The 16,238-nt window shown below is 39.8% G+C and overlaps 2 protein-coding genes across 3 annotated transcripts in view; both read right to left on the bottom strand.

Annotated features, from left to right (window-relative positions):
• Positions 1–4,911, bottom strand: part of LOC124112553 (solute carrier family 22 member 3-like) — a 22,539-nt gene extending 17,628 nt beyond the window's left edge. Inside the window, exon 1 of the mRNA XM_046472704.2 lies at positions 4,799–4,911. The gene's annotated coding sequence lies outside the window, so the exon portion shown is untranslated. The remainder of the gene's footprint in view (positions 1–4,798) is intronic.
• LOC124112554 (adipokinetic hormone/corazonin-related peptide receptor variant I-like) lies at positions 3,473–16,238 on the bottom strand. 2 transcript variants are annotated; one of them, XM_046472705.2, is made up of 6 exons: positions 15,706–16,238; positions 14,571–14,763; positions 14,146–14,238; positions 13,240–13,300; positions 5,743–5,837; positions 3,473–5,000 (listed from the first exon to the last, which is right to left on the bottom strand). In XM_046472705.2, the coding sequence occupies exons 1-6, from the start codon at positions 16,144–16,146 to the stop codon at positions 4,909–4,911; spliced, it is 975 nt and encodes a 324-aa protein (XP_046328661.2). In that variant the 5' UTR covers positions 16,147–16,238; the 3' UTR covers positions 3,473–4,908. The 2 variants fall into 2 exon arrangements, 1 of the variants encoding a protein (XP_046328661.2); XR_006857632.2 differs by having other exon boundaries at positions 4,984–5,000; positions 5,743–5,850.

Here is a 16,238-nt window from a genome sequence, read left to right as displayed (position 1 = left end):
ATTAGGATTTGGTGATGTCTGGTACTTTCAAACATGTGGTAATAAAACCGCATTTTTTCAGGTTTGGCATAGTGATCTATGCGAAAGCCCCCAAATGGGTTATTATGCACAGTTTAAAACATCCATTTCATGTGAGAACTATTTGAGTAGTTTAACTGTAAATAAATTCAGGACCAATTGTTTTTTGCATTAAGGGTTGAAGTGATAGATAATATTTTTTTACAGGTTATCACTGTGAAATAATACTTTTCGAACATCACCAAACATCATTGCATTGGAATTCCTGTCGTCTGTAATATCATATGATTCTGGTGTATGCTTAACTGTTATATCCGTAATACTGCAAAAAAATGTCAATTATTTTATGCCTAAAACTCTGTTAAAGGACTATTCTAACAACCCACCACCATCTACATTTTGGTCTGAGCTGCTTGGGCTGAGTCTTCCTTTCCGACGTTACGGTATTAGGATAGTAACTAGGTTACCTTGCAGAGTATCGAAAAATAACCTTTGTACAACAGTAAGTTTGATAAAAATCTGTTTAAAGGGGTCATAAACCCTTTATGAAGCCTGAATATAACAACCAGGTGGTCGTTGTAGAGAGGTAATCTAAAAATGATTAGTCATTTGCACATTAAGACAAAGTAACGATCAATTAAATCTGCGAAGTTTCATGAAAGTTCGATAAGTATTATTTTATTGTGATAACCCTTAATGTAAAAAAATATTATCTATCGCTTCAACCCTTAATGTAAAAAAAAATTACACTAAGAGTTGTAACATGGGTGAGTAATCTTTACATTTAGGGTTGTAACAATAGTTAACCCGCAACCGCAATGGATGTTTTTACATCAAGAGTAATTTTTACATTAGGGGTTGTAACAAAGCTGGCTGCCGTATACATTGAAAGGCGTCGCTCTTGTTTCCGTACGTTGCAGAGTAACCTTGTTCAGGATCACACACACGTTTGTCCATTAACCTGAAAATGATAATTTGACGGGAACCTATTGTTGTCAAGAGACATTAAACCCCATGTGTATCTAGTTACACAGTAAGGTTCGTGGAGGATGGCTCGAAGAGAGCGATTCAAGGCAACATGCTTCATGAAAACTTCAACAAAATCAGAAGTAAAATACTAATTCTTTTTATTGACAACGGGCAACTTCTATAATGCTCTAATGTATCTTCACAGATATTGTTAATGTCCCCAGTCAATGGATGAGTGTGCACTGCAACTGCACATTCAGCTCCACGAGGAGTATACCATACCAGCTGCAGGTAAAGCGGTAAAAGACTTTCATCTAATCCTATCGGGTACCCATTTGCTACTAAAGAAAAAAGGGCAAATTTCGAAGAGCTAACTGACTCGGAGACACCACACACAACCCGAGCTGAGTGTAAGGTTTGATCGAGGACCTTGAACCCACAGGAGTCATGCGGCTACCCATCGAATCACTGTCCCCCGCCGAATTTCTTACATATGTCTCCCTATTCAAAGAGCCAACGTTTCATTACTGCAGTTGCAACTTTATGTAATTTTGCCGAAGTTAAAGTGAATAAAATGCATCACACTGCATTGCATCATGTGAAGGGACAAATGCTAATTGCATATGCCATCGCAATTCGCTTGCCCTTCATACCACGGTCTTTTGCTATTGGGTTCGAATCCATGATTCCCCCCGATTGTGATTCCTGGTTTCATAGCACCAACGCCACCAAAAGTGGTAAACCTGTATCCTCCCACATTAAGCTACCTGACACCCATAAAACTGAAACACTGTTTAAAGCAACGTTAAACCCAGTTCACTCACCAGTCGGGCTTTTAACATCCGCATTATGTCTTCCTTTCATCTATCGTGTCACGCACCTTTACCATTCGTAGAGGAACACACACACACGTGCATGCACGTCGCTATATAAATGCAATGATCTTGGATGCGACGTTAAACCCCACTTCACCTCACCTCACCTCGAAGAGGAACATGGCCCAACCCAAACAACCTGAATTGATGGACTGGTTTAAGACCAAAGACCTTTTTCTTAAAATGCTATATCATCTGTGTGCACTCCCTTTGAGTATTGGAAGATATTAGGAACCGGATTCTGGGTTAGAATGGGTCCACAAGAATATGTGCTGATTGCAATCACCGTCGCCCAACAACATGCCGTTGTCGGAAGTATCAATCACTGAACCAGAATATTTACATACATGATGCTGGAGTGAGTGAGTAAGTTTGCCGTCGTTGAAGTCGCACTCGACGGGGGCGTCACAAACTATGGCACGTCCTACGAATATATACTATAAATGTACGGGGGCACGGGTGGCCCAGTCGTCTAAGGCGCCTAAGGCAGAGTTGCGTCCCTTGGGCACGCCAGAAACCTATGATTGCTGGTTCGAATCCCGGTTCGCCCCGATTATGTTTCTAGGTTTGTCAGCACCATACCCGTGCTCGTGGGTTTCACCGAAGTGATAAACGTCTGAGACCTGCATCACTTCGGGCTTTCCTCCCACATTAAGCTGACACGCCGTGATATAACTGGAATACTGTTAAAGGCGGCGTTAAACCAAACTCACTCACTCACTATAAATGTACAACACAGAACACCAAATCAAATTATTGTACACTAACTGTCTATAATGTTAAATAAATAGTTATCAGTTCCATGTATTTCTCCATGGAATGAACGCGGGAAGGGAAAAGGTGAAGTTTAGTTCGTGGCCACGAGTGAGCGAATATGGTTTGACGCTTCTTTTAGCAATATTCCAGCAATATCACGGCTTCACACATTGTACTCATGTGGGGAATCGAACCAGAGAGAACGCTTTAACCACGAGGCTACCCCACCCCCTGCCCCTCACGTAGCTGGAATAGTGTTGACATCTACGTGAAGACATCCTGACCACTAACGCCGATATATGGAACAACATGTTTAGTACAGTTACTAGAAGTCAATGCGATTGTTTTTGGTCGACAGTCGTATATTTTAAAAACAACACTGCATTATGGGGTTTAAATATTGAAATTATTCACATGTTCACTCATTCCACTATTAATCCGTCCTCGGGAACAGGTACTATATGAGAATCTGTATAGCACACCGTGGAGACTGTGGGTGAGGCAAATGCCATGCAAGGGACTTAACTCTGTTTTGCATACTGTTAAAGTGCACCAGACTTTAGTCAGCTGTGAGCCTTTGGTTCGCTGTAGCGTTGCATTTCTTCCGGCTTCTGTCGTGATTGATGAGTGAGAAGAGCGTTTAAACTTTATACGGAAGATTTTTATACTCAATGATCTTTAAACAATTATCAGCATATAAATATATTTTAGAAGCAATAATACACTGTTTCTTTCATTTAAAATGTGTCAATATTTAATCGGCTGAAGATGGTACTAATAGGCTTTTTGAACATTTGTTTATTTTTAAATAAAAAACAACCAATTCAATTTAGTCCAGCATAATTGGTGTTATCTATAAAGCAACGTCTGGTTATCATTTATTGTTTCCGATTATAAATATACAGCAGCGTGATTCCATTGGGCGTAAAAGGCAAAGTAAAGGGGGAACATGTATGATGGGTTCGCTTAAAAGCACTATAAGATACGTATCGCCGTATGAAAAGGCCGTGATTTTGCATTTTGAAAATATTACTTTTTGTGTAAATACTCATCAAGGGACACATGGGAAAGCGTATCGTGAGCCGTGAAACATACCGAACTGACTTGATACAGTTAGTACTTGGTAGTCCAATGCCTCGTGTCTGTGCTTGTCGCAGGGGCCAGCTAAAGCAGCTTTGATCGTTTTTCATGTTTTTGGTCACAAGTTTGCAAAGGCCAGACTTCAATATTTACCGGCCGCCACTACATAGCACAGCTGTAATATTATTATCGTAAACCAACATTCACCCAGTCACTATTCACTGAAGTTATCAAAACATGGCCCAGCACACAATAATCTACTCCATCTTGATAATCCATTGTACACACAATGCCCTATATTTACGTTCTGAACACATGGTGTCTCAAAGATCAATGGGGATTACACGAACCTAATGATTATTCATAAGTTTGTCTAAAAATGTCTTGATGTAAATCTGAAATATCGGATCATGATTATAACAAGACAATTATCCACACTAACAGACAGTGATTCCGGGCAGGTCCTCGAGTACAACGTGTCGGTACAAGTGTCACCTCTCTTAGTGCATGCCGTCGTACCACGACAGGAGGGATCGTTGCCACGCCATGTACTAACCAAACTGTGTAAAAGTGACGCTAAACTCAACTTATGCACGGGACTGATCCACGCGTAAGGTCACAGATCTAGTTCACCCATGTTAATAATAATGGCTCATTAGTTAACATGATGGCACAATTGGCACCACTGGCACCACATTGCGACACGGTGCATTTTGAAAAATTCTTCCAACAGTTGTTCCAGGTCCTTAGATGCTGCACCTGTGAACATCTCTGTACGAAAATCATAGTGATACTGAAATAAGGTAGGGGACAAAGTGGCAAATTCCCTGTGCAGAGTTCTGTCCCTTTGACGTGTCTGAAGCCGCGATCGATGGTAAAAATTCCAGATTAGCCCTATTAATGTGTGTTTTTCAGCACCAAAACCGTACTCGTGAGTCTTACGAAAGTCGAAAGACTTTCCCCACACAGCACACCGACGCGCCGTAATATAACTGAAACACTTATAATTCATTTGTATCTTATTTTGGAAGGTGCTTTATAAGACCATCACCGCAAACGTACATAGTTTATGCATACTATTAGGAATAAGTGAACCCTACGCAAAGTGCCAAGTCGCTTTGGTTTGAAAGACTTTAAGTCCTTTTTTTCATCTTGGAAGTCCAATTTTGGTTTTTCCTATGCGCATTATGATTGAGGCACATGTGGTGTATTATTCGACGAACGCCTTGTTCTCCTCAAACGTCGGACTTGGTTCAAGGCCGGACAGCGGTTCCCTTTTACGTCTGATGCACGTGAAAATCCCTGAAGTGACAACACATAGGTCTTAAATCACCAAATGTCTCCATTGACTGTGTCCTATTCAGATACGATTCTTATCATTCTTTTTTTATATAGTTCCTCAGAACTGTTCAGGGTATTAACTGCATATATTACTTTACTGCACGGCCTTTATATACTTGGATTAAGGCTGTTGGTCACCGGCTATGATAGATGTATTAGGAACACTATTTCTTTGAAGTATCACCTTCTGTAAATATATACTTACAACAGTATGTTTGCACATATTAAAACGATAAATACAAAACACCATATCCCCTTGATTTTGGATCAGGGAACACTTGTTTTAAACACATAATATGCACAGAAGTTACTGTAAGCGCATAGAACATATTCATTCACTGATTATTGAAATATGATTGTAAACAATTAATATATACAATATAAGTTAACGAATTGTTACAATCGCTACGGCATATAATTATTTGGAAGATCCACATGTGTAGGGATTAAGGCTGCTGCTCGATGTTCAATGTTGAGGACTGGGTTAGTGGTAGTTTAACGCCGAACTCAGCAATATTCCAGCTACATAACGGCCGTCTGTAAAACATCGATAATCGATCTTCGCAACTGGGATATTATGCATCAACCGAGCCAGCGAGTCTGACCACCCGATCCCGTTGATCGCCTCTTATAACAAACATGGTTTGCTGAAGACTAATTCTGACCCGAATCTTCACGTGTACTGTGTAAGGCAGGTACTCACCGTATATAACAGGATTAAGACAGCTGTTTATGACTGCGATGTATTTGAAAGCCAACCACAAAACCTCCAAACGGTCATAAGCCAAGTTGAGAGTACTGAAAACAAACACTGATATCAAACAATACACGAAGCTGTACATGTCTCCATTACACCCAGATATTCACGATCCTTCCCAGCGCGTCACACCTTTACCCTCATCACCGCTGCCATCGAGTGAGTGAATTGGTTTTAACGCCGCTTTTAACATTATTCCAGTTATATCAAGGCGTGTCAGCTTAATGTGGGAGGAAGCCCGATGTGATGCAGGTCTTAGACTTGTACCACATTGGTGAAACACGCGAGCGCGGGCATGGTGCTGACAACCTCGAAACATAATCGGAGCGAAACGGGATTCGAACCTACGATCATGGACTGCTGGCGTGCCCAAGGGAGGCAACTCGGCACAGAGCGAATATCGACGCCTTAGACTATTGGGCCCCCTATGTGGACGAGGCCATTACAATAATGTTGAAAATATTTCCTACAAATCAAAATGTAGTGACATGTATATTGTTGTGAATGTCATTATAGTGAACTGGTAAAAGGTTTACGACTGACTTACTGTTTTCCAGCTGAATTAACGTTTGATTGATTGAACACATCGGTTCGTGATTGCTGACTGAAATAGAATTTCAAATTGACAAACAAACCAAAAATATTAGCTAGGGGGAGAGTATTCTGCGTCACGACTTAGCGGTCAACCTGATAAGAGTTCACATACATGCTTGGTTGTGACCGCCTTACACAGTGGGGTGACTGGTGGTAGCGATAGTATAGAAAGCTCCGCAAACGGGATTGACCTGTGAGAAGCCTGCGTGATATGGTTCTCCAGCCGAAGTGTTCTCGGAAATGGTAATTGTGGGACTTACGGTGAATGGGGAATTCATGTGTTTTCAATTTGTTCAAAGTATGTTTTGTTTTGTTTTTAATGTTGTATACATTTGAGTCTATTTATGAAGAGTATCAAGAACATTTCTGAATATATTTTACGTACGTTTCAGTGAATATTTACGAGGGAATGTGTGAGTGGACTTTTATGCCGCCTTTAGAAAAAATATATTGATTGCAACATCAAGACAGGGGACACTAGAATTGTGTGGTAGTATCAGAATTTGGTATTTTCTTCTTCTTCTTTTTTATAATTTATTATTTTTGTTGCATTTTACATAAGTTGCGCATACATATTAGACTTGTGAATTTGGTATTTTCTAATAATATTTTCACAATTACAGTGGCCGTATATGCTGGACATCACTTTTGAACATTTTACAAGTTCATCATAACAGGGAAGTAATCAGCGACACATTGATGAAGACCAAATGTCCGACAAAATTAATTAACTCTGAAAAAATGGGAAGAATGATTTATTTAGAGTTATTTTGTCGGACACTGTTTCTTGGCCTTGGGGTTCCCCATTAGAAAATGCTTTTCACTATTTTTCCCGAATGTAAAACTTTAATGACACAATCTTTGTTCATCACGTTATGAATACAGGGGCTCAGTCCAATTTAGACAAAACGTCTCAGTGGTTACAACAATATTTAATGTAATTATCACAGTAATGGCTGCGGAAATCATTGAAGAACTTATGAAAGACCACACAGGGAAAAGTTCTTGAATCGTTGCAGAAAGAATGGGACAGAGAATGTCAGATTGGAGAAGAAATTTCCAACAAGCGATTAGAGAAAAACAAGAAATGGCATACAAACTATGCCTTAAAAGTCAACTCAAAAGAAGAAAATCCCTTCATAAAAAATCCCTTCATAAAAATCTGAGGGGAAATCCTATGCTGATGTGGCAAAAATAAAACCACCCCAGTCACATTCTGTGAAACTGACTCGCAGAGGTCCTCCAACACAGAACGGTACGTTCAGAGGAAGCACAACTTTCCTGGGACGAAGACCCACCCGAACAATCAACATCACTCAAGGCAGATCTTCAAACCAAAGGAGACAACAAGGCCAAGGTCGCCAAAGAAGTCCAAACCACAATCGTCGGGGCCAAGGACATGCCCGTGATAACAGGCGAGGACATTTCCAAACTCAAGGACGTGGTCGAGATCGAAATGAAGATGGATATGAACGCTTAAATGAAAAGGACTATAGTTCTTTTTTTTAGTGACAGCGAGGTTCCCCCAGGGAGGGGAAACTCAACAATAGACCCTAAAGTGATCAACTTATCGTGTGTAGATCTGACACAGGAGGGAATATCTGTATTACTTGAAGGTATGAAGTTCCCCCCTACTCCATTGAAACAGGATTTACATGAACTAAGAACAGATATGTCTGATTTTTGTAGAAAATTGAGATTACTAAATCATCTTGAAATTGATGCCAATAACGAAGATACTTCATTGGTTAGAAACAAAAGCACCTTCACTCCAAAACCTGGAAGTAACAAAGTGTTGGACAATGTTATTAACCGCCTCAAAGATTTACCCTTTACTGTAAACCCTCAAAGAGGTAAATCAAACATAACAAAAAATGTACGAGCGGCTACAAACAGATTATCAAACAACGAGTCAATTGTTATTATAGAAGCTGATAAGGGAGGCGCTATAATATTATGGACAGTAAATAATACCAAGAATACTCATTAGATATTGTAAAAGACGAATCTTGTTACAGAAAGCTTTCAGACAGTTCGGAGAAAACTGTATGACTTAATCTTAAAAGATTAGTATATTCACATTCTCAATGCCTGACTACAAACGAAGAGGGTTATTTAATTAATTTTGAGTCGAAAGAAAGCAATTTTTATTGCCTTCCTAAAGTTCATAAGAGCGCACAGATCCAAGAAAAAAGTCGAACATTGAATTCTGCTGATGTCAAAATACCCCCCGTAAATGATTTAAAATTACGGCCAATCACTGCGCGACCCAAATGTCCCACACACAGAATCTGTGACCTTATGGATAAAGTGTTCAAACCCATAACTAAACATGTCAAGAGCTACATAAATGATTTTCTGAACCAACTTTCCGCCTCAGTCGAAAATGGTACAAAGTTAGTCAGTTTTGATGTAGTTAGTTTATATTCAAACATTCCCAGTGATCTCGGCACAGAAGCTATTGAATACTGGATAAATAAACACTGTTCGGGGATCCGAGAAGACTTTACCTCGGAATTCATTATCGATGGTATTAAATTTATTCTGAACAACAATACATATAATTTTGATGGTTCTCATTACAAACGAGTTAACGGCACAGCAATGAGGGCAAAAATGGCCCCTACTTATGCAACCCCTTTATTTGGTTATTTGGAGGAGAAACTGTACTAAAAAATTGATGAAGAATTCAGCATTGAATTTGGACAGGGATTTCAAGATAAATGGAAAAGATTTTTAGATGATTGTTTTGTTCTGTGGAATCGGAATGAAGACGATCTACAGTGTTTGATAGATATTTTACAGACACTCCATCCAAGTTTAACCTTTACTTTAGGGATGAGCGATAACAATCTATCGTTTCTAGATGTAATGGTTACAATTTGAAACAATAACATTGAAACAGATGTATATTACAAACCAACCGATTCAAAGCAATACCTCAATTATAATTCCTGTCACCCCCATCATACTAAAACAGAGTCCCCTACTTATCAGCACGTACCATCTGCGCGATAGTATCTAATTCAGATCGTGCACAACATAGACTCGATGAACTGAGGGAGTCACTATTAGAAAGAAACTACCCTAGAAAAATAGTAGAAGACGCAATAAACAAGGCTAAATGACAAAACCGTTGTGATATTTTGAAAACAACAGATAAACCTACTGAGAGTGTCCTCCCTTTTGCTACAAACTTTAATCCCCAAAACCCGGAAATATTTGGAAGTGTTCGGGAGACACTGTATTCCTTAAATAAGTGTAAAGAACTAAAACAAAAAATATCACAAAATAAACTTATTAAAAGTAAAAGACAGAGCCAAAATCTGAAACAGATTCTAACCAGGGCTTCTTTCTCAAATCGAAAACAAGAATGTAAAACAGTACAAAAGTGTAACAAACCAAATTGTGGTACTTGCCCTCATGTTTTACAATGTTGTTCTTTTACATTCAAAGACGGAAAAAACTTTCTATGTCGTGAAAATATGAATTGTGCTTCGAAAAACTTGATTTATGTCATACAACTTGCTGGATGCAAGGCCGAATACATGGACAGACAGGGGACACCCTCAAAGCGAGAGTGAGGGTCCACCGACAACAAATAAGGGACCCCTCTTGTCGGTGTATCCCACTCAGTCAACACATTGATCAGTGTGCCGGGAATAAAACACCAAATTTTTATGATATTCCCGTTTTACATATGTGACAATGATGTACTGAGAAAGATAAAAGAAAGTTATTTTTTTAAATATTTCAACTTACATATACTTTTATACATTTAAATACTTTTTAAATGGGCTGAAATAATTGAATTATTTCATACAATTACATATATTGTACCTTTTACTGCCACTAGAAGACTTATTTCTGTATGTATCGTACGCCTGCCCTATCACCCTACGCCTGTCTTATTGTGACGTCACAAAGTTAGATTGCACTATGACGTCATGCTATGTTAGAGTGCACGTATGTTTACATGTGTGTGTATGTGTTCTATGTATTACTTGCACACAATTTCTCTACACCGTACATATATTGTGTTTGCACTTTTCATTACATGTGTATGGGAAGGTCTCGTAAGTGTGTCACTTTTGCCTAATCCATTTTATTTTTCACAATAAAAAATAGCGAACTGAAATATACACCCATGATGGTGGTGTAGGAGTCCCGTGATGGGATTCGAACCACGGACCTTCTGATCAGAGGTCGAACGCCCTGTCCACATGACCAAAGAGGTTAACCCCTTCAGCAAGCTGACAAGGTAAGAATGTCATCTGTGAGATGACTCCACGCCCTGCTACATACTCACCCGTCAACAGAAGGCACGTCCCGGGCCGCATAGTAGGCATCTTCCCGAGGCAAGAGAGTTAACTGACTTTAAAAGTCAAGTTTCCACCCTTGCCGAACTAGGCTGGAATTACTGGGCTCGATCGTAGCGCCACCAGTGGCTATTACCAGTTATGTCCCGTCTATGCCTCTCTTATGGACCAATCAGGTTCCACCTATCATATCACTTGCGTTTGCTTCCCACAAAACGGTGGCGCCCAGTCAGGGCGATCTGATCGATAATCAAAATCTATATAGTGATAAAAGGGGCCTTACATCGCGAAATGCATCAAATCACGTGTGCACCTTGATTAAAAACATGACAAGATTTGGAAATATCTGCTGACAAAGAGTTGGCGGTGCACATGCTTTGCAAATCCTGCAATCGACCGAAATCTGCACGACTGTTTATGAACCGGATTTCGATTTCGGTGCGCGATTTTGATTGGACTATGCATAGACTCGTTAGTCCAGCCAAAATGTAACTCCATAATACCAGCCTAGTTCGGCAAGGGTGGAAACATGACTTTTATAGCCAGTTAACTCTCTTGCCTCGAGAAGATGCATAGTAGGGTACTGAGGTTTATTTTGCTCAAATGTTATATGAACGTGCTCAGCCCCACGTTGGGCGCCAATGTAGCGGCCATAAAATTTCCGAGTCCCGTGATGGGATTCGAACCACGGACCTTCTGATCAGAGGTCGAACGCCCTGTCCACATGACCAAAGAGGTTAACCCCTTCAGCAAGCTGACAAGGTAAGAATGTCATCTGTGAGATGACTCCACGCCCTGCTACATACTCACCCGTCAACAGAAGGCACGTCCCGGGCCGCATAGTAGGCATCTTCCCGAGGCAAGAGAGTTAACTGACTTTAAAAGTCAAGTTTCCACCCTTGCCGAACTAGGCTGGAATTACTGGGCTCGATCGTAGCGCCACCAGTGGCTATTACCAGTTATGTCCCGTCTATGCCTCTCTTATGGACCAATCAGGTTCCACCTATCATATCACTTGCGTTTGCTTCCCACAAAACGGTGGCGCCCAGTCAGGGCGATCTGATCGATAATCAAAATCTATATAGTGATAAAAGGGGCCTTACATCGCGAAATGCATCAAATCACGTGTGCACCTTGATTAAAAACATGACAAGATTTGGAAATATCTGCTGACAAAGAGTTGGCGGTGCACATGCTTTGCAAATCCTGCAATCGACCGAAATCTGCACGACTGTTTATGAACCGGATTTCGATTTCGGTGCGCGATTTTGATTGGACTATGCATAGACTCGTTAGTCCAGCCAAAATGTAACTCCATAATACCAGCCTAGTTCGGCAAGGGTGGAAACATGACTTTTATAGCCAGTTAACTCTCTTGCCTCGAGAAGATGCATAGTAGGGTACTGAGGTTTATTTTGCTCAAATGTTATATGAACGTGCTCAGCCCCACGTTGGGCGCCAATGTAGCGGCCATAAAATTTCCGAGTCCCGTGATGGGATTCGAACCACGGACCTTCTGATCAGAGGTCGGACGCCTTGTCTACATGACCAAAGAGGTGAACCCCTTCAGCAAGCTGACAAGGTAAGGATGTTATCTGTGAGATGACTCCATGCCCTGCTACAGTGGCTAAACTGAAGCAAGAATGGTTATTCCATGGAAATGTTTTGGATCCAAAGTTTACCGTGTTTGCCGTCCTTGTATCTTGAAATAGAATCACAAGATATCGCGATTATTAATTAAAGAAGGTAGCTGCATGTGTGCTAATATTTAGAAAGTGAAAACAAGCCATTCCACGATAATACACTTACAGTAATGCCAAAAAATGCAAAGTGCGTTTTTCAACAAATTCCATTTTGCTTGTCATCATGTCATCATTGAGTTTTGATTACGTGGTTACAATCCGGGTAAGGGTAGGCTATCAGGTGACTACGACCAGCTATTTTTAGCAGACGGTAGGTTAGAGATGGTAGGATTTACTTGAAGGAAAGACCGTGAAACGTTTTATACAGAGAAGTAAAGTGTATTATGCGTTTCCAAGGCAGAAAGTCCAAGTCATGTGGAAATGAACATTGGATTCATTTCCTGAGGCAAACACATAGTGTGTTTAATATTTATTGTAGGTTACTTTTTGAGTATCTGTTACCAATTCAAATCACGTTCATGTTCCACTTATTTAGACGAAGCTCGAGTGTAAATTAACCTACGAAATATTAGTCCAGTTCAAAATGAAGGGACTGTTTTGATACTCATGCTGTGTTCCAAAGATGTTGTACAGCATAATTATAGTGATCGCTATTTTAATGCATTGTATTCTTGTGAAAGATGTATGGAAGTACAGCGGTACTAACCCCATGAAAAACTAAGCAAATAGCATTTCTTTGTTAAAAGACGAGGTTATCCCCCTTTTATTATTCGCATTCTATTGTTTGAAACTGCAAATGTACTATATACAACAGATACACACACATGGCATTTATGATATGGAAACATGTTCATGCATAAAGCAGAAGGTGCAATATGGTGACCTACCCCAGTCTCTCAATGAGAAAGAGAACACAGGTCGGCGTCCAGCACACGAAGAACACAACATCTACATTAACAAAAATGTACAATGGAATGATTTTAAATGAATCAAGCATAACCCCTACTTTAGAATGGTAAATTTATTTACATTGATAACCCTGTAGATCTATCATGTATCTCTAGACTACATGTATAATGTGTCGAATAACTATATACGCCTTCTATACGGTCATGTAGAGGCATTTAGTGTCTTGTAGAATCAAGGACATTCATTAACACGCAGTCAAATCGTCATATTCTGTCATATACTGTCATATAATGCCATATACAATAGACTGAAATCACATAACGTTCACGGTCACTGATATGGACAGTCAAATGCATATACAAATGTGTATACAGTCGAAAAATATCATATTTGATCATATTCAATTTACAGCAATATACCGTCATATATAGACTCGTGAAGACACAGAAAGTTACATATATAGATGAACAGTTATAGTACAGTCACATGCGGCCTTATACATTCATACCCAGTTATATACCGCCACTTTCAGTTATACGAAACAGTCATATCCGGTCCTGTCACACAAATACCACCTACAGTCATATACTGCCTGTCCAGTCCATAACGTAAAATATAAATTGTCACGGTAAGAAAATAACCAGTTTTGATTATTCTCCAAAACATATTCCATTGAGCGTAAATGGCAAAATAGCAGTATTAAGAATTATATGGATGGACTAAATCAGGTGTTAGCGAAAGGGTTAGCATGTCCAGTCGTACCGTTAGCACCCGCCATTCATACAATTTGCATAAACAAGTAAGTATTCATTGCCTGACGCCACAGTTTTACCATGTAGAATCACAATGATGTAAATGTTCATGCTTCTTTTAGATTGACCTACTAAATGCTGACACCATGGCTAGGTCCAGGCCAAATGTCTGAAGGTCGCTTCCATCTGGAGTTTTCTTCTTTGCTTCTTCAAACTCCTCAGTTGCTTTTAACAGATTAAAACAATTACGTTTACATGTAAATCGAACTTCATATGACTCTTAAGGAGCAGTTTAATCATGTGATATGCACACGTGGTTTCGTTTAGGACATCATTTCGAGATCATTACAGAGCGCCCTTAGCATCCTGACTAGTCACTCAAACATTGTCTGCGTATAGAGAGAGTTGAACAGGTTTATTGGACGAGGTGGGTGGGATTAATATAGGATAATGTACACATATATTTTACTCATATGAGCAATAGCAATTTCTTGATTTTGTTAAATGTAAACGAAACCTGCATAATTATTTTTTTTTTAATGATGTTATGTACTTGCCCCTCTTGGTAAGCCATGCAATGATGGCGAGTATTCCTGTGAATATGACGAAAAGAAGTGGAAACCAATAGATGCCAACGGTATACACAACGAGGTAAATTGTTTCAGACTCCTGGTCTTCAAAGAAGTCGAACTTTGCGCACTGGATGAGTTCCTGATAGTGTGGATGAATATGTGTACTGAACACGAACGCCTACAAGACATAAACGTAGATTCAAGTCTAATAATAGATATATACAAAATAGTGATAACAAGTTGCTAATGTTCAGAAGTCTGCACACATGCAACATTTTTATTATACTTCCAATTGAAATTCTACGCACACTTACTACAGTCATTAAACGATCCGTTAACATCCGGGTTAGAATTGATCTTCAGCAACACATGCTTGTCGTAAAAGGCGACTGACGGGATAGCGTGGTCAGGATCGCTGACTTGGATGACGCATGTCATCGTATCATAATTGCATAGATCGATGCTCATGGTGTCAATCACTGGATTGTCTGACACAGACTCGATTATTTACAGATCGACGTCATTGTTGAGTTTGACGTTAAACAACAAAACAACAACTGTCTAAATAGACATTGATCATGTTCCCCTGTGATGTCAAATCTTGCACTTAAGTTAGTCTCGTACTATCACTATTACGTCATGTTTTGTTCAGCAACATACCAAGAAGTAAACACCATACACATATGCATGTACATATAAAACGTACAGGCAATGGACATAATGTCTTTCTGTTGCTTCGTATAAACCTTTATTTGAATATGTGTACTTCCAGACGGTATAATAGTGCACCATATGAATGTTTGTATGTATCAAAAACCGTGATCCATCACACCGTCGTTCATGTACTTTTATTACGCGCGTACATAAACAACAAGTACTCATCAGTTCTGTATAAATACATAAACGACTCTTTTATCCATATATATTTATGATGTCCCCCGCCATTGTCTTGCAGAAATATTGCTAAAAGCGGCGTAAAGCTATACTCACACACTCTACATATATAATTTGTGCAAGCCGGTATAATCTGTTAATAAGTTCGTTGCAATCAAAGATAAAAATGCTTACATTGAATAAAGATTGTTTTCTGGAGATGAACAATGAAAGTGTGTACACCTACCTCCGGGACACAGACACATACTGCAGCAAAGATGGAGACGACAATGAGCAGGATCCTGGTTACCTTCCTGGACTTATAACAGCATATGGTGATGACGTTGTCAACGTTAAACGATGCCAGGAAGTAGTGAGCCATGGTGTGTCCAAACTTGAGCAGGAACATGCATATCTTGCAGCCAACATTCCCAGCAGTCCACACGTACGTCGCAATCCATCCAATATCGATCCCAAGATGAAAGCAAAGACCGAGTAGGTCGGCGGTGCAAAGACAAAGGATGAAGAACTGTATCCTGCTGTCAGGCCTCCATGTTTTCAGTAACGACACGAGTACTGCAATGTTAAGACAGACTCCGATGTACAGCAGGACACTGCTTATTACCAGACGTTGATGTTTATCCTCTGGTATGGTGAATTCAACGGGGAGCGTCTCCGACATGTTCATTTTGAGGAAATGAACCAACGCAACTATGTTTAGGGAATCACACTATATATAGGTGAGATAGCAATATGTTGCAACACTGTTTGTTCTCATGG

Source organism: Haliotis rufescens, unplaced genomic scaffold (assembly GCF_023055435.1).
Source record: "Haliotis rufescens isolate VD_foot unplaced genomic scaffold, xgHalRufe1.0.p SCAF_1, whole genome shotgun sequence".
Taxonomy (NCBI): domain Eukaryota; kingdom Metazoa; phylum Mollusca; class Gastropoda; order Lepetellida; family Haliotidae; genus Haliotis; species Haliotis rufescens.
This window is presented reverse-complemented; position numbering and strand designations above follow the sequence as displayed.

Excerpts from the sequence above, each read along its gene's own strand:
- LOC124112554 (XM_046472705.2), bottom strand. The coding sequence starts at position 16,146 with ATGAACATGTCGGAGACGCTCCCCGTTGAATTCACCATACCAGAGGAT. Across the intron at positions 14,764-15,705 it reads TATGTGTCTGTGTCCCGGAG|GCGTTCGTGTTCAGTACACA; the intron begins GTAGGTGTACAC and ends TATGTCTTGTAG. Across the intron at positions 13,301-14,145 it reads AGCCATGGTGTCAGCATTTA|ATGTTGTGTTCTTCGTGTGC; the intron begins GTAGGTCAATCT and ends TTGTTAATGTAG.